Raw genomic sequence first — 26150 nt, forward strand, 5'->3', positions numbered from 1 at the left:
CTTGCCGGGTTTCCGCGTCCTGTGACTCCGGTCAGGTGGTTCCCTCGCTCTCCAGAGCCGCCTGCAGGAGGACGCGCCTTCCCACCAGAAAAGAAGGAGTTGAACAAAGAAAGTTTGCCGAGCGGTCGCAACAAAGCTCTAGGAACCTTCCCCTTCTCGCCCGGCTCCTCCTGAGTGTCGCTGGCGGCTGGGGAGCTCCCGGGGGAAGGCGGGCAGGCAGGCGGGCGAGGGGCGCGAGAATGGCGGGGGGAGGCGAGAGAGGCGGCGGCGCGGGGCTGCCGGAGAGCCGGGAGCATCTGTTCAAGGTGCTGGTTATCGGCGAGCTGGGCGTGGGCAAGACGAGCATCATCAAGCGCTACGTGCACCAGCTCTTCTCGCAGCACTACCGGGCCACCATCGGCGTGGACTTCGCCCTGAAAGTGCTCAACTGGGATAGCAGGACCCTGGTGAGGCTGCAGCTGTGGGACATCGCAGGTGAGGAGGCGACAGGCGGGCGATGCCGGCTCTCTTATGGAAAAGGCGCTCTGCATGTGCTCGGAGGCCATCCCTCGTTATGCGGGCTTTATGCGGTCTTGAGTAGAAGCTTGCTTTTGGTTTTGCTTACTTGGATGGAAAGTCAGTGTGATGTAGTGGAGAGAGGGCCGGGCTTGTCCGGGGAAGATGCAAGTTCGTATTCCTGCTCACGGGGTGTATCTAGGTCAGCCAGTTTCTGTTTCGGCCTTAACTCGCCTTATAGGATGGGCATGATCAGTAGGGTAAGTAGAATTCATATATGCCACTCAGAGCTGCTTGGAGGGGGGTTACCCCAATGGGTCTGCCATTATTTACTTGTTGGGGAGGGGGAAGAGCCGCTTTCTGCCTTTCAATTTTCTAAATGCATATGTTTGTGTTATGTGGAGATAGTTTGATAAAGTTTTTCATGTATGTATCTTACCTATGCTTTTCCATGCACACAAGTTGTAGTCTTTGGTATATACCCACATGCAAGCAGAGGTACTAAGCCTTAATGTGTAAAGTATGTATATGTGTAAACTTTTAAAACATGGGCATAGGTTAAAGGTCTGAATGTGTGACAGCTGTGGAGGTTGTGGGGCTTCGAAGATGTTGCTACTCTTGTGTTGCATTCTCGATTTTCCAGAAGTTATCAGTATCAGCTTAACTAAAAAAAATCCTTCCAGTAGCACCTTTTTTTTTTTTTTTTTTGACTATGGCAGACCAACACGGCTACCTATCTGTAAGCTTAACTAAACTATTTCTAAGTATACTTTTTACATTATTCCAGACTTCTGGTGAAGTGTGTTAAAAACTCTGGATTTTGGAAATGAGTGTTATTCTTTATGATTTATGGCAGTTGCTGTGTTGTTCAATAAAAGGTGTTACTTCTTGTTTTAGACAAACTTCTAGTAACTGTAAGTTGCAGGGAGCTTTTGATGTGGCATTTTCTTCAGTTGCTTCACTACAAGGATGTAGTCTTGAAAGTCTTCCCAGTTTTGCAAAATTCGTTGTAATAGTCTCTTCGGTTCCTCTTTTCCTTTGCTAGCTCCCAGTTTGCTCTACCTTTTAAGACTACAAACTGTTTTATATAGCAGTGGAATGCAAGAAGGATTTCTTTTTCATCTGCCAAGTTGACAACCTTCCAGTTATGGGATCAGCATTCTCTTCCTAGTACCCGCTCCCTCTCCACAACTGAGTCCAGCAACTATTTATCATAGAGTGGGTCAGTTAGGGGGAAAGCTACTATAACTACAACCCCCCCCCTTAATTTAAAGAAGTAATGTGATTACTGCAAACCTTTTGCTCTTCTGTCATTTTAGTTGGTTGAATTGATGTGATTGCAGAGCAGCTTTGAATTGGGGGTGATGCATAGGCCGATTTGCAATGACATATTTGGATAGGCCAGATTGCATGCAGCAGCATTTGAGCTTTGCAAGTGTACTTTAACCTGGGTGGCATCAGGCAAGTTGCTCACCTTCAAATACTAGCCTGTAAAAGTGAATCATAATGACTAACCTAATAAGGTTGCTAGGACTGTAAAGCAGCCTTTATATAAACGTACTGTTAAAAACTCCATTCTGATAGTTGATTAAAAATGAAGGCTGGTCACTTCTCTTTTGAACATTTGTGTTACCAAAGCAGCTACTAATATGGGGAGTATTTATATTGGTGTGATTTTTCTAAATCCGCTGGTAGCCTAGAAATGGTCCTTGTTATATATACTTACATTTACACAACCAGTACAATTTAACAGTGCTAACAAGCACCACCTGTAATTTCTCTGTTGCTATTAGTGCCTAATTTGGGGGCGGGATGGGGGAGTGGGTCTGATGATTGATCTCAGAGTCATTTGTAATAGCTCAGCAAAGGTTTCTGACACCTAGTTGTTAAAGAGCAGCAGTAAAATGACTTTCCCAGCTAAATTAGGCTGTTGAATGAAACAAGCAAATCAGGAATGGATTTTTGTGTGAAAGAACTATGAACTTGGTACAGTTTGGCATGGAAAAAGAATTCCTGGACTCAGAATATGCTCTGAGGGAACTTGTTGATTAATTTTAACAGTATGTCCTTTGCATCTGATTCTGATGGGTAGGTCTTTGTGTTCTTCTAGTAAACAAAAGTACGTCCGACAAGCCTGCCCACCCCAGGTGTAATGGTTGAAAAAATAGAACACCAGTGTTCAGTAACATATATATGAGTCTCAACTGACAGCCAAACTGTTGCAAATGTTTGTTTCAGATGCTGGGTTTCATCGAGTTCTATTGAAATTATCTTTTCAAGATGAGGTTGCAGATTGATGTACTGATCTGTAGATATTGGGTGTTTTTGATGTAGTCTTTTATTTTTATTTCTCTTAAGGCTGTTCTACAACAATAAATCTAAATAGTGCTTATTGTTTTCCTCGATAGAACAACAGAAAATGACAACCTGTTGGCAGTACTAATGAGACTGATGGTAAAGGACTAAGTTTCAGATATTCCACATCCCAACCTTTTTCCCAGACAGCATCAGAGATGGGAATAGGCATGACAGGGACAGAGATAAATGAAGATATCCTATAACTGCCTTCATTCAGCACTCAGCGTAACTTATGCCAGCAGAGTCACTGGTGTAACTGAAATGCACCACATAGGAGTCAGTGGAAGGGAAGCTAGTGAAGGTTTGTGCTGGCCTCCCACCCACCGCAGAAAAAACAAAGCAAAAACATGGCCAGAAGCAGTTAGAATGTGGCTTATGTCGCACCAGAGATACACGGGCATATCTTCCTGGTTAGAATTCCTTTGTGACTGTTGTATTTTCATCACATCAGGATGAGAGAATTGGCTAGTTTAAGTCTCTTGTCCAGTTAGTTCTGAAGCACAGTGTGTGAAGAACCAAATTCTGGTCTCCAAAGCTTTGTGTTACTTAATGGTCTGATCTTTCTGTGGTCTGGCACCTTTCAGTTTTCAGCTAATCAGTGCCATGAAATGTACTTGTAATTGGTTGCGCTTCATAAGTTAATGAAGTGCAAGTCAGTAGAGCGAAACATAACAATGCAGAGAATGCAACCTACCTGGCAAGGAGCCCGCTGAACCAGTGTGTTCCTTTTGTCAGTCCCCTAGATGTTTTGAAGTGTGTCCAAAACAATTTTGCACTGCACTTTCTACAGAAGTGGTTACCCCAATAATAGAACAATATAAACATTGCAAGATACAAACACAGCGATCACGTGAAGAACTGAAACCATATGTTCTAGGAGAAACTGCCAAAATGGAAAAAGCTGAAGTTTTACTAAAGTGGCTGTGTAAATTCTGATTATTCCTTTTATGAGCAGACAGTCTTCCACACATATATATGTAAACTAGGCACCAAATGGCTCCTCAAACCAGGGTCACAGTCACCAAAATGGAATGCCTTGTTCCATTTTTGGGCCAGACAGGTCGGAAGTAGTATTTTTCAATCGATTTTTTGGTTCCTGAAATTCATTCTGATTGTAGATAAAATATAATGGATAGATTTCTACAGGATGTGTTGCTAGTGCAAAGATCCCCAGGCATGTACCTCCAGATGGTGGAGACATCAGGTGCCATCTGTTGCCAAGAAGTGGTCAATAGCCAGGTGCAAAATGTGCCTGGCAACCTTCAAACTCTGCTTCCATGCAAGCAAGTCTCCCTGTCTGCCCATAGAAAGCTTCAAGCCGTTCAACCTATTTGTACTTGCAAGATGCCATTCAAAATCTTGTGACATACAGCCGTTACTAATGTAACTTAATTTCAAGTGGATTTATTGTTACATGCTGAATTTTAAGGCCAGGAAATATGTGTGCCCAAATTAGGTTACTGAGGCATCTGAGTTGATGATTGCAACCAGGGAAGCTAAAGCACATATGTCTGACAAGAGCCACTCTGACCCTAGAGCTGATTATCTTCTGAGAGAAACAAGTAGGATCTACAACAAAATATTGACATTATGGACTGCTCTACTTCTATTTTCCTGCCAATGCTTTCTTACAGGATACTCCAATCCATTAGTAAAGAGACCCCTGACCATTAGGTCCAGTCGTGACCGACTCTGGGGTTGCGGCGCTCATCTTGCTCTATAGGCCAAGGGAGCCGGCGTACAGCTTCCAGGTCATGTGGCCAGCATGACTAAGCCGCTTCTGGCAAACCAGAGCAGCACACGGAAATGCCATTTACCTTCCCGCCAGAGCGGTACCTATTTATCTACTTGCACTTTGACATGCTTTCGAACTGCTAGGATGGCAGGAGCAGGGACCGAGCAGTGGGAGCTCACCCCATCGTGGGGATTCGAACCGCCGACCTTCTGATCGGCAAGTCCTAGGCTCTGTGGTTTAACCCACAGCGCCACCCGCATATTAGCACACTAATGCAAAACTTGGAGTTGCTTAAACATACTGATGTTCCCTCTTTTCCCCCTCACTGACTGCACTTGAACTCCTGTTGATGCTTCCCAGCTGAGTTTGCTATAAGAGGAAATAATGGAGGTTAGAAGCAGAGGTTCCAAGAATATTGGGGGGGGGGGGTGAATGTTGTGTGTCCCCTGCAATGGGGCAAGCCCTTAACTAGGCTCTAATCTTGGTACATTCTAATGTCAGTGTCTCTGTGTATGTGCATTACAAAACCTCATGCTAGCACAAGTTGCCCAGGATTTCCTAGTTTACTATTCCAGCATAATTTACATTGCCATCCATTTAAAATTGGGAACGAAATTTTCTATGGGCTCTTATTTCAATGTTGTTGATTTCAACAACTTTGTTTTTGTTTTTCATGATAGTCGGCAGGACCCAACTCTTTTAAATGTTAAATCATGAGGGGTTTGGGGTGGGAAGGTGAGGAAAGCATTTAGAAGCAAATTCTATTAAATTCAGTGTGACTTTCAGTGTAATCCTCAACATGACTACTCAAAAGCAAGCTCAGATCAACTCAGTGGGGTTTACTTCCAGGTAACAAATTATAGGATTATGGCAGTGATGGCCAAACTTGGCCCTCAAGCTGTTTGGGGACTACAATTCCCATCATCTCTGACCACTGGTCCTGTTAGCTAGAGATGATGGGAGTTGCAGTCCCAAAACAACTGGAGGGCCAAGTTTGGCCATCACTGCCATAATCCCATTGCAGGGGACGCATACTTGTAAAGGAAATGGTGTGGTGATGCATACAACCAGCAGAGCGTCTGGGTGCAGAGATCCCCTGCAGGGAAAGAGACTGTTCTGTGGCAAGAGAACTAATAGTGTGAGCAGTACAGTGGTGCCTCGCAAGACGAAATTAATTCGTTCCGCGAGTTTTGTCGTCTTGCGATTTTTTTCGTCTTGCGAAGCACGGTGTCGGGAAAGTTTTGGAAAAGCTTCAAAAATCACCAAAGTCTTTAAAAACCTCAAAAAAGGCTACCACACCGCGTTCTATGAGTTGCTCCTCGAAGTCAAGTCGCAACTGTATTAACGGTGTTAAGAAAAAGGAAACAAACTTGCAAGACGTTTCCGTCTTGCGAAGCAAGCCCATAGGGAAAATCGTCTTGCGAAGCAGCTCAAAAAACAAAAAACCCTTTCGTCTAGCGAGTTTTTTGTCTTGCGAGGCATTCGTCTTGCGAGGTACCACTGTAATGAAGAGCAGGCAGGCTGTGAGAAAGTTATAGTAGGGATATGAGGCTGCTGCTCAACTGTTTGCTAGGCTGAATATGTGGTGCCTGGAAGTTGCCTCTCCAAGGAGAGTATCCGCCATAGGCTAATGAGAAGTGGTTGAGCAGCTAACAGGAGTGTTTGAGCAACAGGGTTTTTTAAAATAAAAAGTACATGGCAGTAGACTTCTCTTAACTTGATGAAGATAAATGAGACTCTATTTTATTTTACAGTAGTCTCAAATTAAAAATGTTCTTTTTCACTTGAAGAATTCAAAAGGAACAAAGCACCACAATGATAATCTCTTAACCATTCCTCTGACAACTCACCTAAAAGAATTGTAGGCTGCAGATGTGTGTCTATTCGGCAGAAAGTGAGGAGGAATTAAAGAACCTTTTAATGAGGGTGAAAGAGGAGAGCGCAAAATATGGTCTGAAGCTCAACATCAAAAAAACGAAGATCATGGCCACTGGTCCCATCACCTCCTGGCAAATAGAAGGGGAAGAAATGGAGGCAGTGAGAGATTTTACTTTCTTGGGCTCCATGATCACGGCAGATGGTGACAGCAGTCACGAAATTAAAAGACGCCTGCTCCTTGGGAGAAAGGCGATGGCAAACTTAGACAGTATCTTAAAAAGCAGAGACATCACCTTGCCAACAAAGGTCCGTATAGTTAAAGCTATGGTTTTCCCAGTAGTGATGTATGGAAGTGAGAGCTGGGCCATAAAGAAGGCTGATCGCCGAATAATTGATGCTTTTGAATTATGGTGCTGGAGGAGACTCTTGAGAGTCCCATGGACTGCAGGAAGATCAAACGTATCCATTCTGAAGGAAATCAGCCCTGAGTGCTCACTGGAAGCACAGATCCTGAAGCTGAGGCTCCAGTACTTTGGCCACCTCATGAGAAGAGAAGACTCCCTGGATAAGACCCTGATGTTGGGAAAGATTGAGGGCACAAGGAGAAGGGGACGACAGAGGACGAGATGGTTGGACGGTGTTCTCGAAGCTACAAACATGAGTTTGACCAAACTGCGGGAGGCAGTGGAAGACAGGAGTGCCTGGCGTGCTCTTGTCCATGGGGTCACGAAGAGTCGGACACGACTAAACGACTAAACAACAAAGGCTACCAAATGAATGTTTCGCAGCAGTAAATATGTTCAATATTTGGGGTGCATGCAGATAGTAAATGGAAGGGTCACAATGTTCCTACAGATGAGTTCCAGTTGTCAGATGCATTCATAAACTAAACGTGCAAGTTCTTAGTAAAGCTTGCCCTTTAGAAAAAGGGAGCGACGGTCCAGAGTGAGCATGTGATAGTCATTCTCTTTAATTTTTCATATTGTCTGTCTTTGTAGTATTGATGTGTGGCGACAGGCAAAATAATTCTAGGCTTGTTTTGTTTTTTAAAATGAAATGTGGGTATCTGAAGCAAATAGGAAAATGACTCATCTACATAAAATCAAGCTTAAAATCAATCAAAGTTGGTATTTATATCATGTATAAAAGCAAATTGTATTTTTGTATTAATGTATTTTTTTGTATTAATTGTATTAATGCGTGGCTAACTGGGGGTAGAGAATTTAATTGCAGGAATCAAGAGTCAGTTGAGACTGTTTCAATAGACATATGATAGCTGCTGCTGGTGTATAAGACTTGGTACATACTTCCATGCCTTTTCTTTTTAGAGCTTTGGTGGGCGCAAGTGCTGCCCACAAGTAATTTTTTGTAGCCACCCTTTGGTTGGCTGTGAGTCTGCCTCTCAATCCAAAGCCCTTTCTGAATGGGCTGACTGGGAATCCAGGGATGGTGCAGCTGAAGTGGGGAAAGGAATACGAAGGCTACCTCGTCTCCGTTGATGGCTACAAGAACATGCAGCTTGCAAATACAAAAGAATATACTGATGGTGCATTATCTGGACACCTTGGTGAAGTTCTGATAAGGTGCAACAATGTCCTTTATAATACAGTGGTACCTCGGGTTACATACGCTTCAGGTTACAGACTCCGCTAACCCAGAAATAGTACCTCGGGTTAAGAACTTTGCTTCAGGATGAGAACAAAAATCGTGCTCCGGCAGCGTGGCGGCAGTGGGAGGCCCCATTAGCTAAAGTGGTGCTTCAGGTTAAGAACAGTTTCAGGTTAAGAACGGACCTCCGGAACAAATTAAGTACTTAACCCGAGGTACCACTATAAGGGGTGTGAAAGAAGATGGAGAAATGACAGAATAACTATTTTGGACTGTGTTAATAAATTTAGCTGTCAGGTTTTGTGTTTTTGTTTTTATATGAGAGACTTTGTACATAACTGCTTTGGCCATTCTTCAGCGAGTACTAAGTGCAGCCAGTAGGATAAAACTACAGCATTAATTTAGGGCTCATCCACACTTTTTGCCCTGTGCTTTCAAGGCACAAGTCTGTGTTTTAAACCTCTGTGCCCAAGCACTTCCCTCCCCCCACCTCTTTCCACAGGAAAACCTGCTCTTTAACATTGAATCGGAATTAATGGAAATTTGGGTTTTCAACTAATTGCCATTTGATTCGATTCAGCAGTAAAAAGTTGGTTTTTATGGGGAAAGTGCTGGGAGGTAAGGAGTAGAGCATACCCGTGTCTAGAAACCCGGCAGAAAAGAAAGTATGGATGAGCCCTTAGAAATGCATACCAGAACTATTGGGAAAGGTACTTGACAGAGCATCAGGCTTGGAATTGATCATGACAGCATGTCCCCCCCCCCCCACAACAAACCCTAAGCACAAATCTTGAAGAAAGCTTTTCCATATTTATCTTTTGCTGGTATTTAGCACCCTTAAGGCTTAACAGGGTAGAGAGGAGAACAAATATACGCTGAAGGTGTAAATTGTGAGCCACGCTGATATGTCTGGTATTTTTGGTTCTGCCTGAAAATTTAAGCCTTCTGCAGAGTCATAATAAATTAAATCAAACTTGCAACAGGATATGTCTCTTCTGAACACTCATTAATCTTGTCATTTGGCTATGCATGATTTGGTTATGTCAACGGATATAGGATTGTTACTTCATTTATTAGCAGTGGCACATATGGCAACTTGTTTTAACTGGGGGGAAGACTCAAGGACTCCTTTATCAGACGAGTGGATTTTGCAGGTCTGGGAATTCGCAAATACATTCTAATGTAACGATTATATGACAGTGAGGGAAGGTGGACAATCTAATGATTTGTTTATTGAAAAATAGAATTCTGCTTATCCTGTACTGGTGCCATAAAATGTGACAATTTCCATCCGCATTTAGGAACACCATAAAAATATATTGAATGGATTTACTACTGAGTATTTGGGAAGAATTTATGGATAACAGAAAGTTTTGTTTACTTATATTGCGATAATTATTCATCTGGCTATTTTGTCTTTATAATTATTTTGTTACATCATCTTTTACTATACTTTTCATTGTAATAATAATAAAAATTTAAAGTAAATTGGTAACTGGTAAGTAAAAAACATGCCTGCGAGTGAGTGGAGTTAGGGAATGTGCATATTCTGGATAGGATTGTATTCCCTCCAAAGATATGGGTATCCAGTCTGAGGAGACTCCTTGATCCATTTTCATCACTGGAAGCCCAAGCAACCTCTGTGTCTAACGAGTGCCTTTTGCCTGTTTCAGCCAGTGCACCAGCAATAACCATTGGCTCCTAAAGCCTGGCCACAGTACATTAGCAACCTCAAGACTAGGCTACTGCAAATGAGTTTTGTGTGGGGTTGCCCTTAAGATTGGCTCAGAAGCTGCAATTGGTGCACAGTGCAGTGGTTGAGTTGCTAAGTGGGCCATCCTGTTGTGCATGCGTAGGCAAACTAAGGCCCGGGGGCCAGATCCAGCCCAATCGCCTTCTAAATCCAGCCCATGGACGGTCCGGGAATCAACGTGTTTTTACATGAGTAGAATGTGTGATTTTATTTAAAATGCATCTCTGGGTTATTTGTGGGGCATAGGAATTCATTCATTATTTTTTTCCAAAATATAGTCCGGCCCCCCACAAGGTCTGAGGGACAGTGGACCAGCCCCCTGCTGAAAAAGTTTGCTGACCCCTGCAAGTATTGCACGTATATATGACTCCTGCCTTTAAAAAAAATTGCATTAGCTGCCAAGCTAGTCTGAAAAGGCTTCATATGCAAGAGCTGTTGCAGGAGAAGTCCTCGCCACGACCCAAGGCACTGTGAAACTAGGTATATATTTACAAGGGGCTTTAGGCAGTTGTGCCTTGAACAGTAGTCCCGTATGAGAAATCACACACTTTTTTAAAAAATGGTGGGGGAGGGGAGAGAATTGGGACTTGTACTGTGCCTGCTACCGTATTTTTCGCCCTATAAGACGCACCAGACCATAAGACGCACCTAGTTTTTGGAGGAGGAAAACAAGAAAAAAAATATTTTGAATCCCAGAAGCCAGAACAGCAAGAGGGATCGCTGCTCAGCGAAAGCAGTGATCCCTCTTGCTGTTCTGGCTTCTGGGATAGCTGCGCAGCCTGCATTCTCTCCATAAGACACATACACATTTCCCCTTACTTTTTAGGAGGGAAAAAGTGCGTCTTATAGAGCAAAAAATACGGTAATTGCTGCTTGCTTGCTTGCTTGCTTGCTTGTCTCCTCAATTTTAAAGCAGAATTTTTTGTTTAAAAGTTGGAAAAAGCTGCTCTTGGGTGGAGGTGGGTAAACTTGCCACTCATTTGAATACACAACTGTTTCCCCCTATGCTTCATCCTGGAAAGAAGGCTTAAACATATAAATAAATAGCCTTTGGAAGACCGGTTGGCAGGAGTAGCAGTCCAAAACAGCTAGAGGGTAACATGTTGACAAATGCCGAATGAAAGCATGTTTATTTCCCCTTTTGCAGTAGACTTCCTCCTATGTATGCACTATGAGTGTATGCACTATGTATGCACTATGAGAAGGCAGGCTCCTCTTGATCCCGGCCCAAGTATGTTACTTGCTTAATACAGGTTGTGGATTGCAAGAGCAGATCACAGTGTCCCAGTTCAGACACAACTGCCACAGAAGGACTTCCAGAAATGAGTAGTGTGTGCTAATGCAAGACTTAAGCAAAAGTCCCTGAGGTCTTGTGGCTTGTGGCTTTAGTTTTAGTTTTGCTCTTGTGGAAAGACATGGTAAAATGTAGAAGTGACTATTCATTCTTTTTATCACATGAGCTAAGTCTTGTGAATGGAGATCCATTAGCCTGAGTTTTAAGCTTATTTTCAAGACTCCTGATTAAGCAAGATAAAAAGGAAGTGCTGTTTTGTGTAAATGAGTGGTTTCAACTCGATTTTGAATTAGAAATTTGTTTCCTCTAAAGCAGAATAATATGTTCAAGCTTGTGCCGGTGTGCAAGTCTAGGGACTGGGGGTTCAAATCACAGGCCGCCAGAAGTTGATGAACATCTGAGGCTAACTAGGAAAACAGGAAAAGTTACAGAAAATAGCTGCAATACTTGTGTCTACCCACTAACCTTTCCCCAGTTGTTTTAAAAGATTATGTCTTGAAGATACTTTGTCCACTTTTCAAAACGTATAAACAACATCACCAGAGTAGGAGGTAACAAAACAAACAAACAAATTCCCCAAAGAAAATTATAAAGTTGCAAATTAAAATGGCTAAAAATGAAAAACACAGAAGCGGAATAAAATCCAGATCCAAAAGCAGCAGGATGGAATCACTTGGTATAATTTCTAGGCACTGACATGAAATCAGCTGGGTAAATAAAATAGTCTTGGCATGACAGTTGAGAGGAATGGTGCCAAGTGGGTCTCTGTATCCAATAATAATATCATGGAGGCCCAAATGTCCACTTGGCCATTAAGGCTTCTGGGTGCCCTTGACAAGTCATCCGTGGTGGTGGACTGGTGATAAGTGAACTGAAGATGGTGGAGCATTAAAGTCTTAATCTCAGGGCCATGGGTTTCAGCCCCATGTTGGCAAAAAGATTCCTGCATTGCAGGAGGTTGGAGTAGATGGCCTGTGGTCCCATGATGCACAACCACCTTAGGAAGAAGCACCTGTAGCAAAGAACCCAAACATCGGGTCCCTTGCTTCTCTGCAAGGAAGCTGGGAGGCAAGCACTTGCAGTGCAAATTAAGTTACTTCCAGTGCAAAGCTTGCCAGGACAATCGTAGAAGGGCACCGTCTTGACTGTGAGCAGAAGAATCACAAGCCTCCAACTGTAAATCTAAAATGAGAAACAGAAGAGACTAGCAAAATTAGACGGGGATATGAGTTTTAAAGCTATGTCAAACGGCTCTCCAAGTCTGCTTAGATTAGGTAGCAGAAGGTGTTGAAAGGATACTGAGGTAGAAGGGGTTTCCTTTCAGATATTGTTAGCAACATAGTGTGCATGTCTCCAAGTCAAGTGGAGCTCTTAAGTTTAGTTTATGCAATTTCTTAGATGTCATTTCCAAAACAAGACTCATGGCATTGCAGAACAGTTAAAATGCACTAAAGTTCAAAACAGTGCAACCCCACCCCCACCCCAACACACTAACACACCAGGGATAACATGAGTGGAGGCCAGTACAGTGGTACCTCTAGTTATGAACTTAATTCATTCTGGAGGTCCGTTCTTAACCTGAGACTGTTCTTAACTAGAGGTGTGTTTTCGCTAATGGGGCCTCTTGCTGCCGCTGCGCCGCCAGCACACTATTTCCATTCTCATCCTGGGGCAAAGTTCTCAACTCGAGGTAACTCTTCCAGGTTAGTGGAGTTTGTAACCTGAAGCGTTTGTAACCTGAGGCGTTTGTAACTCGAGGTACCACTGTATGTATGAAATCAGCCCCTTGTATCACATTTTATGCAAATTCCTGACTTGCTTGAATTCAGTTCCCTGGATTCGTGTGTGTGGCTAAGAAAATGGTAGCCTGGAGAGAAGAACAAGCTGCACATGACTCTGGCCCTGAAATTTCTCTGCTAGACACAAATAAGTCAAATAACTTACAGAACATTTTAGCAGTTAGTTCAAGTCTCTTAAAAGGAACCGGGAAGAAGCACGCACCAGAGGTTACAACACCTCCCTCTGTATAAATTGGGTCATTCCTCTAACTGTTTGTGTTACTTCAGATGATGAATGGCCTTTAAATTTTCATAAGGCAGAAGAGATGATAGAAGTGTGGTGTGGCAGGTCTGCCAGTTCAAGAGGTTTCAATGTGTTTAAAACCTGTGCTAGTTGTTAGTTGTTGGCAGAGCAGAATAATGTGAGAGCTTGCTTCAGCATGGGCTGTAAAATGCCACACAGTATTGTGCAGAGATGTTAGGCTGGCTTTGTAGCCTTGGCTGCTTTCCAGACAAACTTGTGGCAAGCAGATGGGAAAGGAGGGAAGAAATGAGAGAAGAAGGTGCTGTCACACCACTTGCTATGTTGTAACTGTTTCTCATTGGGGCAGACTATCTTTCAGTCAGGGTCTGGCTAAAACAAGCAGGTAAGTTATGGTGGCTTCTTCTTCTTCTTCTTCTTCTTCTTCTTTGAATTGAATTGAATTTATATACCACCCTATACCTGAGGGTCTCAGGGCAGTTCACAGAATAAAATCAAGATATAAAACCACAAAATACCTAATAAAAATAAAAACAACAACCCAATAGCCCCTTCCCCCCCCAAAAAAAACAAAAGTTAAAATGGCATAGGACGTAAATCAGATCAACCAAAGGCCTGGTTAAAAAGGAGCGTTTTTGCCTGGCGCCTAAACGTGTATAATGAAGGCACCAGGCGAACTTCCCTGGGGAGACCATTCCACAGATGGGGAGCCACCTCAGAGAAGGCCTGTTCTCGTGTTGCCACCCTCCAGGCCTCTTGAGGAGGAGGCACACGAAGGAAGGCCTCAGAAGATGATCTTGGGGTCTGGGTAGGTTCATATGGAAAGAGGCGGTCTTTGAGCTGTTTCGGTCCTTAGCCGTTTAAAACAAAAGGAAATTGTATACTTTGCTTGTAGTCAGTGGTGATCAGTTGGGGTTTCCAGTATGCAACTTGTTACCATTTGTTTTTGCAAATATAGAAACCTCCATTCATTTCTCCACACTTGGATTCTATACATGGAGAACCACTGAACAGGGCTGAAGTGTACATACTATATGAAGCGTTGAAACCCCTAAGACAAGGCAAGGTGACTGTTGAAACTGGTTTTGAGCAATCATCTCTTCAGAAGTGACAAGTGCATTATGTCTTCCTTCTGTTAAAGGAAGTGAATTTTCAGTATCCAGAGCTGTTTTAATTTTAGATCAACTTTTGCCCTTAGGATGACGGGAGAAGCAATTAAAAATATATCTAAAACCAACTATAGCCTTTTTAAAAAACATACAATGGAACATACATTTCAGGGGGCTAAAACCGGTTTGTGACTTCCTAACACACTTCTATAAATATACATATAGCCCCATCAAACATTGTTTGGTAGAAGCTCAACTTTACCATGTACCTGCAGCATGGGAAATGTTGGAGAAGTGCCCAAGATGTAAGCAGGATGTGGTTCACCAGAACTTGTAAAAGAAGTATGAATGGTTTGGGGAAATAATAATGAAGGTTCAGAAGGCAACAGTCACAGAAGAGAAGTGAGCTGACATGCATGGAATAGGCATTCAAGACTGAAGGGTTCTGGCCTTGGATGGGGATCTGTTTTTTACTTTTTCAGGTGCAGTAGCAGTAATTGGATTCAGCAACTAGAAATAGTGGACCAGTGGTAGGGAACATGTTGCCCTGGATGTTGTTGAACTCTGCTTCCATCAGCTCTAGCCAGCATGACAACGGTTGGGCCTGAAAGGAAATAGCAATCCAGCAACAACTGGAGGGCCACAAGTCCTCCACCACTGGAGTAGATGGGTGGTCTCATCCTACTTACAAGTCACACCCTACTAATCCTATTGTGTGCAAGCTAAAGAAACTTTGAGGTCCTGACTTTTCAGTTCTGTGTTGTGCTTGGCGGAAGACCATGTTAAAGGGTTTCTGTCATGTTAAACTTCAAAACTTTTGCCCAGTTTTGAACACCTACAATCTAACAAGGATAAGAGTAAGCTCTTGTTACTATAAATTTTGACAGAATTTGCCTGCACCCTCACCATTACCTCATTGACTTGTATAAATATCCCTGGCTTCATCCAATTACTGGTGGAAGATGCTAGTTTTATTACCATTGTCCTAGGATTAATTCATGGTAAGTAAGAGCAGATATGTCCATTAGATATGGTAGACGTTCTGAAGACTAATTAGGCTTGCACAATGCTGGTGCATGTGCAGAGTTCCAGTTAAAGTAAGCTTCTTGGTAACAGTACTTGCTGCTGGAGTTGATGCCCACATGAGTAGTGTTTTAACAGGCACTGTGTGCAATAACTAACTTTGTGAATTGGGAATTCCACTTTTCTCAAACATGTGATGTTGCAGAGAATACCAAAGGATTCATGGGGCAAGGTGTTTTGTGTGTTTGCCCTTGACTTGATCTAGGGATGGATTAAGGTATATTCTAGAACTGGTGTCAGCTTCACTTTAGCTGATGGACCTAGTTTCAGCAGACTACAGAATGCTGCGTTGTAGCCAGGTATGTGTGACTTCATGGGAAGCTGAAAATTGCACTGATTTTCTGGCACTGGATCCATCATCTTCAAATGTTTGATGCTAGCACCTGAAGTATAGTTTTATAATGAGTTTAGTGAGAGGCTTTTATGTCATTAACCTGGCTGGTTAATATTACAACAGTGCCTACATGAACAAATTACAAGATAAAATGTGGAATAATGATCCGATTTTTCATTACTGTGCTGGCCGCAGTACCATAGAAACAGCCTCCCCGTGCCCTGTTTAATTCTATTGCAATTTTTAAGATCAGCATGCATAATCCTCTTTTTGACTGTGTGCTTTGTCTCTACAAAAGATAAAAGCCTTCCATGCAAGTTATCCAAGATAACTTGGATAGTTTATAATTATACAGGTTTTTACAAACTTGGCATATGTGGTCAGAAGGGGCGAAAGGGAGGACTGGTTGATATAGCGTCTTGCATTGTTGCAAAAATCAGTTGGTGTGGGGAGACAGGGAAGAAAAGCCTTGCATAATAGAAAGTCTTGTGGAGCCCATAACCCAGTAGCTGGGGCTACTGCCTCCCTAAATCGACTCAGTCAAAGCAATTCTCTGGCAGTGGAAGAAAGGTGTGTTCTAAGTCCTAGCCCAATGTCTTGGTTAAGCAGCCTTCTCTCAACAGGCCAAAAGCCAATTAAATCCCCCCACACACCTTAAGTGGTGCTGTAAGAATTCTAAACATAGTAGCCATGTTAGCAGAATTGTTCTTTAAAACACATATGCAATAGTTGTTCACAGTACTACCCATGAAAAGTTGGTTTGTGTGGGCAGGCCATCCTATCATGTGACAATGTTGGCCCGAAAACAAGAAGCAGAACTAGATGGACCATTGCCCTGATCCAGCAGGCTCTTCTTATGTTCTTAAATGATAGAGTTTCATATTGTGCCATAATCAGGAGTCTGAGCTGTTCATGGTATGTCAGCTAATTCAGATGCCAACTCTGTCTACCAACAACTTGCCCAACCTTTCTGCCAACATCTTCTGGCCTAACTGTGAGCTATTAATGTTTTAACTGAAGTCCCTGGCACAAATTTATTTGCTAATTTTGTGGTGAAGTGGTTAAACTCTGGAAGGGAAGTCCTTGGGCAGGGAGACGGATGGACCTTTTTCTGTTGCTAGGCGGGTGAGTGTTGCAGTGGGTGAAACCAGCACCATGTGGTTTTGATTGATTGATCCGGAATAAAATACCACCTGCTTCAGTTTGCAACATGACCACCTCTGATTACAGTTCCCAGTACCATAAAGATTTCATTGGAAGTAAGCCCGATTTGTTTTCGTAGGACCCCCTCAAAAAGTCTACAGAGGGTTTTGTACAACATTCCGATACAGCTACTGTTCTGGAGGTTAAGTTAAAGTCATTCCTTTCTGACTTTAGTGTGCTATATACAAATGCACACACCGACATATATAATCATAGTAAGCAGTTAAGTGGCAGAAGACTAACAATTGTTCCCAGACAGCCAGGGGCAGAGGAACGTGTCTTTTCCCTAACCAATACATCCAGGATTAAAAAAGAAAAAAACCCTGTTAACTTTTATTCTCTTCCTTTCTATGTGAAATGTGGGAGGATGCGGTTAGGAAGTCAGGAAAAACTTAAGAAGAAACAGGAAGGGAGGAACTCTGGCATGGAAGAACAGGGTAGCTTCAGAAGGTTGCAGAGGACATACAAAATGATGTCAGGGACTTCAGGTTGGCCACCTTGGCATGTGCTCTAGTGGGATCTTTAAAAACTCGCTCCTCCTTTCTACCTTGCTTGTACACAGGGTCATTAGGCAGATGACCTCCAACACTTGACAAGGGATCTCAATCTCCTGTTATTCAAAAGACGTCCTAGCATTCTTAGTACTTACTCAATGCTTGACCGTTAAGCAACTAGAATTCTTTTAACGTTATTATCAATGTGTAAATGTTAGTTTAATCCCTTGGAAATAGGGTACCTGAATTTTGCAATAAAACGTGCACACCTTCAGCCATGAATGATGGCTTTTGCTTGAACGACTAATCCACTGTTAAGCTGAGTAAAGCTATTGCTGTGGGGATTAGCTTGAAGGTACATGTGGCCAGGGTGTGTCTGTGTCTCAAGCCTACTTTGCAACAACAAGGGGTTGGGCCAAAGGTTATCTGAAACAAGAATGGGTCCACCAACATCTCAGGACACGCACACACCCCTGTGCAGACATCCTAGGCTCTAGGAACATAGGAAATGTCTTGCATACAAGCAGAAGAGCTTGCTCATCAGGCCAATGGCTCATCTAGTCCAGCATCCTGTTCTCACAGTGGCCAACTACATTTATATTTAAAGCCTGAAAACAGAACCTGAGTGCAACAGCACTCCCCACTTGCAATTCCCAGAGTCAAACCACTGGTCTGTCTAGCTCAGTATTGCCTACACTGATAGGCAGCCACTCTCCAGGGTTTCAGACAGTGGAAATTCCCAGATCTATATGGAGATGCTGATGACTGAACGCGACACTTTCTGCATGCAAAGCACCAACTTATGGCACTTCCTCCAGGCTCTAGTGCATGTCTGCGATGTCCTCTACCTATCCCAGACTTCTGCAGGACTCTGTTCACCATAGATGGACACTGTGTTCAGGACCCTGTACAAATCGTATTTTTCACTCTTCCAGTTGACCCTTCCAGAGTGCCTGATCTGTGCTGTGCAGGCCAATGGTGTTTGGCCAGATCAATTGTTTACTGTTGGATTCCCTAAATTCTCAAAGTCTTGTGCAGGCAGGCTTCATTATTTCACTCATCTCTAGCTCTTCTGAGTGCTAGCTCAATTGGACATACATTTTGCCATATTCACATGATCGGCTGCCAGCTGCCACATAACCTGATTATCAGTATTGAACAACCCCTTTTTGCTTTGGCTACTTTAAGAAAACAGTGCCTAGTGCTTCCCTTCGTAACATTTGCCCCCTTGTCTTTCAGGTCAAGAACGTTTTGGCAACATGACCAGAGTGTACTATAAAGAAGCTGTCGGTGCTTTTGTAGTATTTGATGTCACAAGAGGCTCAACATTTGAGGCAGTTTCCAAGTGGAAACATGACTTGGACAGCAAAGTGCTTCTCCCAAATGGCAGCCCAATCCCTGCAGTTCTAATTGCCAACAAATGTGACCAAAAGAAAGACAGTGGCCAAAATCCTTCTCAGATGGACCAGTTCTGCAAAGAAGGTGGTTTTGCTGGGTGGTTTGAAACCTCTGCAAAGGTAAGAATATTCTTAAACCAGGGTAAGCTTTAAAGCTTATGTGTACATATGTGAAAAACAAAAGCTGTGCAAAGGCACACTTACAAATTGAATCACAAAAGTTTCTGGCCTAAATAAATGTTTGTTATCTGATTTCTTTCATATATCTGTCTGATTTTGTCTCAGATACAGTTTTGAGGAGCAGCTATTATTATTATTATTATTATTATTATTATTATTATTATTTCAATTATTATTAGTATGATTACTTTCTTGTGACGAATTCTGTTACAAAAGAGAAAATTCAAATACAGCTCTAAAGTATGACATAATAAATTTGAAAAAATTGTCGCACAATGTGTATTCACCATCACCCTTACCACGGAAGTCAGTCTGTGTTTGATCATGTTAGAAGCCAAATGTCCCAGAGCTTATTGCCTACCCTTTCTTAATTTTGATGTGGTTTGGATTTGGATTTGATATCCCGCTCTATCACTACCCGAAGGAGTTTCAAAGCGGCTAACATTCTCCTTTCCCTTCCTCCCCCACAACAAACACTCTGTGAGGTGAGTGGGGCTGAGAGACTTCAAAGAAGTGTGACTAGCCCAAGGTCACCCAGCAGCTGCATGTGGAGGAGCGGAGACGCGAACCTGGTTCCCCAGATTACGAGTCTACCGCTCTTAACCACTACACCACACTGGTTCTTAATTTAGTGTAAATAAATCTTCTTGCCATGTAATTATGTGGTATGTGATACTTATTTGTTTTAGTCATATGGACGGTGAAGCATTAAAATCCAGGAAATGAAACTTTATAGACCATAAACTTTATAGTTAATGGCTGTGCTTTTGATCTAAAGAGTACATCGCCTGAAACAGTAACGGCTTCTAGGAAGCTCAGACACATGTGACTCTTAAAAGAAATGGCAGCCCCACTGCTTCTTGCTTTGAGCAAACATTTGAATAACTAGAATCACAACCCATATCTCATGATAAATGTGTAAGGAAGCATAGCTCATTGGCAGAACATTTGACTATAAGTTCCAATTCAGTTCTGGGCGTTCACTCAATAGTGGTTCTTGAAAGGAAGACGTGTAGCTCAGTAACTACTGTAAGTACCGGTATATCCTTGATGTTTTAAGGGGGCCCAAGTTCTAAGTTTCATGTATCTCTGCTGCCACACATAGCTGACTAACTGGGGCAAAATTGCAGATGGGACCTAGTATAATTTCATCCTTCTGAAAATCACGCATTCAGGTGCAGATGTTGTCCATCAGTAGCATATTACTTTTGACAAGGAATGGGCATTCAGGTCTAAATAGGCACCCACATTCTGCCCCAACTACTTAATTGAACCACACATATGTAGATGCGGAGAAATCTTGCCCCATAGCAATGGTGGGCAATGGAACTGCTTGTACAGCAAGATAGAGAGATGTGAATAAGGCACTAGGAAGTAATCTTGATTGATGTCAAATCTCAACATGTTCACTGTCTGATCCCTGCTTAGCTAGGCTCATGCGGGGGAGAAGCAAGCTCTGAAAATGGTAGCGATGCTGCTGCAGGAGTGTATCTGTGATGCCAAAGCAGGCAAAAAAGAGAAGAAGACAGGAAACTAAATTAAAAGCTTTTTAATGCAGCTTTTTCTATCCACCTGAAGATCATTTTTCTGTGTAGAAAATGAAATTCAACATGGCACTGGTTTTGCACTGGCTTTAGGAAGGTAAAGTTGCAGACTTTAACCTTAAACCAATTGCATGGAAGCTGAAATAACAGTCACAAAGTGCTTTGCTTGTAAACTTTAGTTCTGAACAGTTTTCCTAAATGGTTTGAATCATTGTATCAAAACACCTTTTACACATATACAGCAAGTCTTCAACTTACGCAGGGGTTACGTTCAGGGATCGTACCTAAAACCAAAATAGTGTATTGTCAAAACCCATTGAGTGCATTGGTGGATGGGATTGCTGAAGTCTTTTTTTCCTGGATGCCCACCCCCTTTTTGCCCCCTTTTAATTTTTTTTAGAAAAGGTTTGCCGAGCATGTAAAGCTGAATGTGCATTAAGTTGTGGGCTTGTTGTACAAGGCTTGCATGCTTAAGAGGTGGCGTTCTTAGATTCTTCTACACACGAAAGCATTAACTTATCTCCTATGGTTTCCTCCACAGGATAATATCAACATAGATGAAGCTGCTCGGTTCTTGGTAGAAAACATCCTTGCAAATCTCAAAGCCTTTCCTAGTGAAGAGAATGATGTCGGGAGACTAAAACTGGAACCGGGTCCTCTGACAGCAGAAAGCAAACCTCAGTGCTGTTAGTTACATCCAATCTTGCAGTGACACACTATGTCAGAGCAGCAAGATTCCTGCTCCTTATGTTGGACTGCTGCTATGGTGCTTCATCACGACAATCCTAATGAGGAATTGTGTTTTGTAGAGTTGATCACACTCCAGGCGTTTACACACTTTTTTTCCTTGTTGGGTAGGACTTCAAATTGCCTTTTACACTATATCATTGTCTGGTTGTGAACCATTTAGCACAGTTGAAAGCTGCCTCCAATACGAAAAGGCAGTATTTATCCTACAAGTCAAGGGTCAGTATGAGTGACTCAATCCCAATATTTATCTTTCACAGTGCAATTTCAGAACTAGAATAGGAACATCTGTCTATGAGTGAAATTGTTCATTTTGATAAGTGCTATTATCGTTTGCTTATATCCCCTTTAATGCATACAAAATCCTGTAGCTGCCTCCTTTTGCTTTTCCCATAATGTCTCCTCCATTCGTCTTGAGCACCAGGGCCACCAAGCCTTTAGGGACACTTGGCACCCAAGAACACTTCATTTCTGAATAGCACAGGACTGATATTAAGCAATGGTAATCTTAAACTCTATTGCTTGGAAAGTCGGGATAGGAAGATTATGCTGTTTGAAAGGGAGTGATAAGGATAAGTCAGTGCTGTCCCATCTGACCAATGAGTAACAGTCCATTTCTGACTCAGATAATGGAAAGAAACATTCCAGTACACTTGCATACATTGCATCTGTGCACAATTAAACTTTTAAGGAAAATCTCCCTTCTTGCACAAACACAATTCTTTCTGTATGTTCTTATGGTATCTGATGGGTTAAAAATGAATAATGTGCCTGATTAAACTGTCTCAAGAATTTTTTTAAAATGAAATCAGATTGCAACACAGAACTGTCAACTTTGATCTTTTAACTGATAGGTGTACGAGTAGAGACCTCTTCTTAATCATGCTATATTTATAGTACTGTATTTTTCTACTTTTACTGTTCTACACAAGGAGTCACACTTGATTCAAGTCTTGCACAAGAACAATTTGCAAATGTGGAATATATTATTGGTTTTATTACTATTGCTATCTGCTAAAGCTGTGTGTGCAAAAATAAGAAGTCTGAAGTATCTGTGCAAAAACTGCCTTTTTCTTATGGTGTGTGTGAGATGGGGTGACTTCTGTAAAATATTTAACGCATTGCATATTACAATCTTAAAACCTGTTAATCCTGTTTTCTGCACCTTACACCTATATAACATAGCATGCCAGCCACTAGACATCTTGAAGTACTTTTGACCTAATATTTCTGAAGGCTTAAACTGGGTCACAAATCTATTTATGTGACCAAAGATGTTTTGATATGATTTAAAATACCAGGCAAATATTTTTATGATGTAAATGCACAAGCCTGGAGTTGTTAGAAGGTATGTTCAGGCACTTTGTCAAGAATCCAAAGAGAGCATCTCATGTTCCTAGACTTCTGTTCTAGGCTTGCACTAATTTTGTTGAATTCCACAAAAGTCAAAGCCCCTTTTAATCCTGAATCCCCTAACCGTTGTGGTTTTCATTTAGTTTTCTAAAATAAATAAAAACATTTGGAATAGATTTTAATACACATGAAGTGCAAACTCTAAATGTGAGCTTGAGTAACTCATTGTTTTTAAAAAATCAAAATACGATTCCTAATGCTAAATGTAATGGTAAAGCATCCTATAGCCACCTTCTGCTCCCCAAACTTGCTGCATTGGATGTGGAGGGGGTGGGTAATTGTGTTTACATTAACAGATGTGTGCAAATGAACATGTTTATAAAACCTCATTGGAGATGCAGTCTGCTAGCCGCCAGCACTTCTGAGTAGGGCAATAGACAAGAGACATTCTTTGGGGGCTCGTCTTTGCCAGGCTTTCAGTGTTCTGCTTAACATGGCAGTCCTTTGAGCAGAGGTAATCTCTGCTTGTAAGGAAACAATCTTATGCACAGGTCAGCAAGATGGATAACATCACACTACTTGTTGATACTTGTCCAATGTGATATCAATTTACAAGAAGAAGAAAAGGTTTTGTATACTTACCGTGAGTTCATGCTGTCCTTGAGAAAGCATTGGACCACTTTTTCTTAAGAAGGAACTCTTTTAACTTCTGCAGATTTTTAATTAAACAGTTGTTAAATCTTATCTTTCCAGTTACACGTTTTTGAATATTTCTTCCCAAAATCTAAGTGAGAAGTTTACATTGCAGTTTGACAGTGGGTGTTTAGAGCTCTGATATCAGCAAGCTCCTCTGATCACTTATAGAATTCTTAGAACATTAAAAAGCTAAACTTCATTGCAGCATATAAAAATAGGCTGAATACATATCACATGATTTGTGCTATGTAATGGTGAAGCACCCTATAGCCACTAGAAATGTACCAAAGGTGGGGAAAGAGACATCTGCTAGCTTGGTGATAGTAGCAAGGCATTAATTCATGCTTACCAAATATTTATTGGTGTGCACATTTAGCTATTCAAAGCACATTACTGTTGATAGGGGGTCTTCCATGGATATTGTATTGTTCTAAATGGGAGCAAAGCACTTGCATAAAGGGGCATGGTGGTGCATTTTGGCATAGGGGCCATAGAGTACTCAGTGTTGCACCTCAGTCTATCTGTATAGTACAGAATGTGGTATTAGCTGTAGAACTCAGCTTAATTTAAGAAAACAAACAAACCTTTTGTGCCTCTTAAACTAGCTTAAAGCATGTAGGCAATGCTTGGTGGAGCTCAAAAGCCAGAGGCAGTATTATATGTAATCTCTAGTTTGGGGGGGAAGGGAAGCATTAGTGCCTGCTGTTCTCTGTGAGTAGCAGAAAGAATGTTGTAAAGTAAGTTGTTGATAGCTCCACCTCCTTTCTATATCTTTTAACCTTAGCAGCATAATTGTATAACTTGACTTCCATGCATGGCTCTTGAGAAGTCACTATTGTCCAGAGAAGACAAGTCCAGCAGCAGTGACCCCCTTTCTCCCTTTGAAGTTCATTCAACTCCTGTCTTATAATTGTCACTCTTAAATTTGAAGGGTAAATGAAATGTGGTTTATTCCCTGGCTTAATTTCATGTTTTTCTCAAACTGCACAGTGACCTTACTGCTCCCTGATGAGCGACTGAAGGGCTGATGCCTCCCACTGTAGAATATTTAGTTAAAATCCCTACACTATAAGGCCTGGGAAAGATCTCTGCTATGTGCTTGGACAGCTGCTGCCAGTCAAAGTAAACAGTACTAGGCAAAGTGGAATGATGGTCCTGGTGTGTGAAGCCTTTGTATTTGTATTTCTAAGCTAATATTCTCCCTTAATAGCCTTGTTGTGAGGTTAATTTTGACATGCTTGCCAGGGCTAATGATAGTTACAGTCCCAAGACACCAGAACGGCCAGGATGGAGTAGGCTGGCCTAATTCGAGGGTTTCCTGAATGATGGACAAGAACCATGTTCTGGCTCTCCCCCCCCCCCTTCATTTTGCTGTGATGTGTCCTCTAGTTGAAATGAAGGATTCTGTAACACTATACATACATGTGTGTGCATGTACAATCACTGTTGTTTTTCATACGTCTGTGTTGTCCACTAGCTCTCCAGGATTAAGAACAATTTCTTCTCTTGGAATAATTTTTCTTCCTGAGAACTAGTTATCTCAACTTGCTTCTGTGTCCCTTTCTTTGTTCCTAATTTACTTGCTCCCACATAAACAATCCACCTTAAGTTTTTAACCATACATGGGGATGGTCAAAAGTTAGTTATGAAACTTTGGCCTTCCCCAATCTTGAGTCTCCAAATATTGTTGGACTACAGCTGACATCATCATTCCTGGCCATTGGCCTGCTGGCTAAGGATGATTGGAAATTGTAGTCCAAAAATATCTGGTAACCCAAAATTGGGGAAGGCTGACCTAAAGGATCCTTGCCACAATAAAGCTTGAGACCTATTGTATATATGAAATGAATAAACTGAGCCAGCAGGTATAAAATGAATGCTTAGGCTATATCCAAACCGCTTGCTCACAGTGTATAACCCATGACATACTGGCAACAGTTGGTGTCCTTGCATCATCCTAGTTGTTAACCCTATTTGAGACTCTTGACTGCTTCTGTATTTTTGGCTCCTGGTTGGATGTGGCTTTTTAAAACCAATCAAGTTCTAAAATATTTCCCACATTAAGGGCATAATCTGCTGCCTAAGAGTTATATAGTGCACTCCAATTCTTATTGTTCAGTTTAGCTGTTTTCCTGCTTAGCATAAGTGCATAGGTGCATGAGCAGGTAATGAGACAGGCAGTTTGGGGAATGTGTAGCCTGCATATTCCTTCCACATCCAGCCTGTGCCATCCTCTGCATCAACACTTAACTAGGAAGATGGGTCTCCACTGAACCCTTTTGGAATCCAACATATGTTGCCTGTGTCTATTAGGCACTAGAATATGTACTATATATTTCTAAATATTTTTGGAAGAAAATAGATGTTGATAGTTTTTCTACTTTGTACACCAAGTTTTTAATACAAAATCCAATTGTTTGTGTGTGTAAAAGCGAAAGCAATTGTCTACTTTGATTTGCTCCAATACAGTGCTCAGGATCTGTTCTCTGTTCTCATCCTTGCTTTTTTGACACTATTTTTGTTTTCTAAAACTTTAAAGTGCTCTTTATATTTTGTATAAATAAAATTTGTAGTCAATACATTGTGTTTCTCTTCTCTTCAGTGGGAGTCAAGAATTATCCCATGTGGGTTAAGTACTGTACTGGGAGATGATGTTTTGGTAGAAACAGAGTGTGGATTAACAAACGTCCGAAGTAACTTGAGTAATTCATTTCCCCAGAAGATCCATTATACCCTTAAGTTCTAGGAGGCTTCATGAGCTTTCGTTGGACAGGTTTTAGAAGATGCAATGATCTGTACATTCCCTGCCTGCCCTGTAACTGCAACTGATACTGTAAAAAAGAACCCCA

The 26150-nt window shown here is 41.9% G+C and overlaps 1 protein-coding gene across 1 annotated transcript; it reads left to right on the forward strand.

The window, feature by feature from the left end:
- The first annotated feature begins 10 nt into the window (after positions 1-10).
- Positions 11-25880, forward strand: RAB32 (RAB32, member RAS oncogene family). Its single transcript, XM_080998596.1, has 3 exons — positions 11-474; positions 18624-18901; positions 21047-25880. Exons 1-3 carry the CDS (start codon positions 240-242, stop codon positions 21194-21196), a joined length of 663 nt encoding a protein of 220 aa, XP_080854722.1. The 5' UTR covers positions 11-239; the 3' UTR covers positions 21197-25880.
- Positions 25881-26150: the final 270 nt, after the last annotated feature.

The sequence above is a fragment of the Podarcis pityusensis genome, assembly GCF_964106645.2.
Source record: "Podarcis pityusensis genome assembly, chromosome: 3".
Lineage (NCBI taxonomy): Eukaryota > Metazoa > Chordata > Lepidosauria > Squamata > Lacertidae > Podarcis > Podarcis pityusensis.

Excerpts from the sequence above, each read along its gene's own strand:
- RAB32 (XM_080998596.1), top strand. The coding sequence starts at position 240 with ATGGCGGGGGGAGGCGAGAGAGGCGGCGGCGCGGGGCTGCCGGAGAGC. Across the intron at positions 475-18,623 it reads GCAGCTGTGGGACATCGCAG|GTCAAGAACGTTTTGGCAAC; the intron begins GTGAGGAGGCGA and ends CTTGTCTTTCAG. Across the intron at positions 18,902-21,046 it reads GGTTTGAAACCTCTGCAAAG|GATAATATCAACATAGATGA; the intron begins GTAAGAATATTC and ends TTTCCTCCACAG.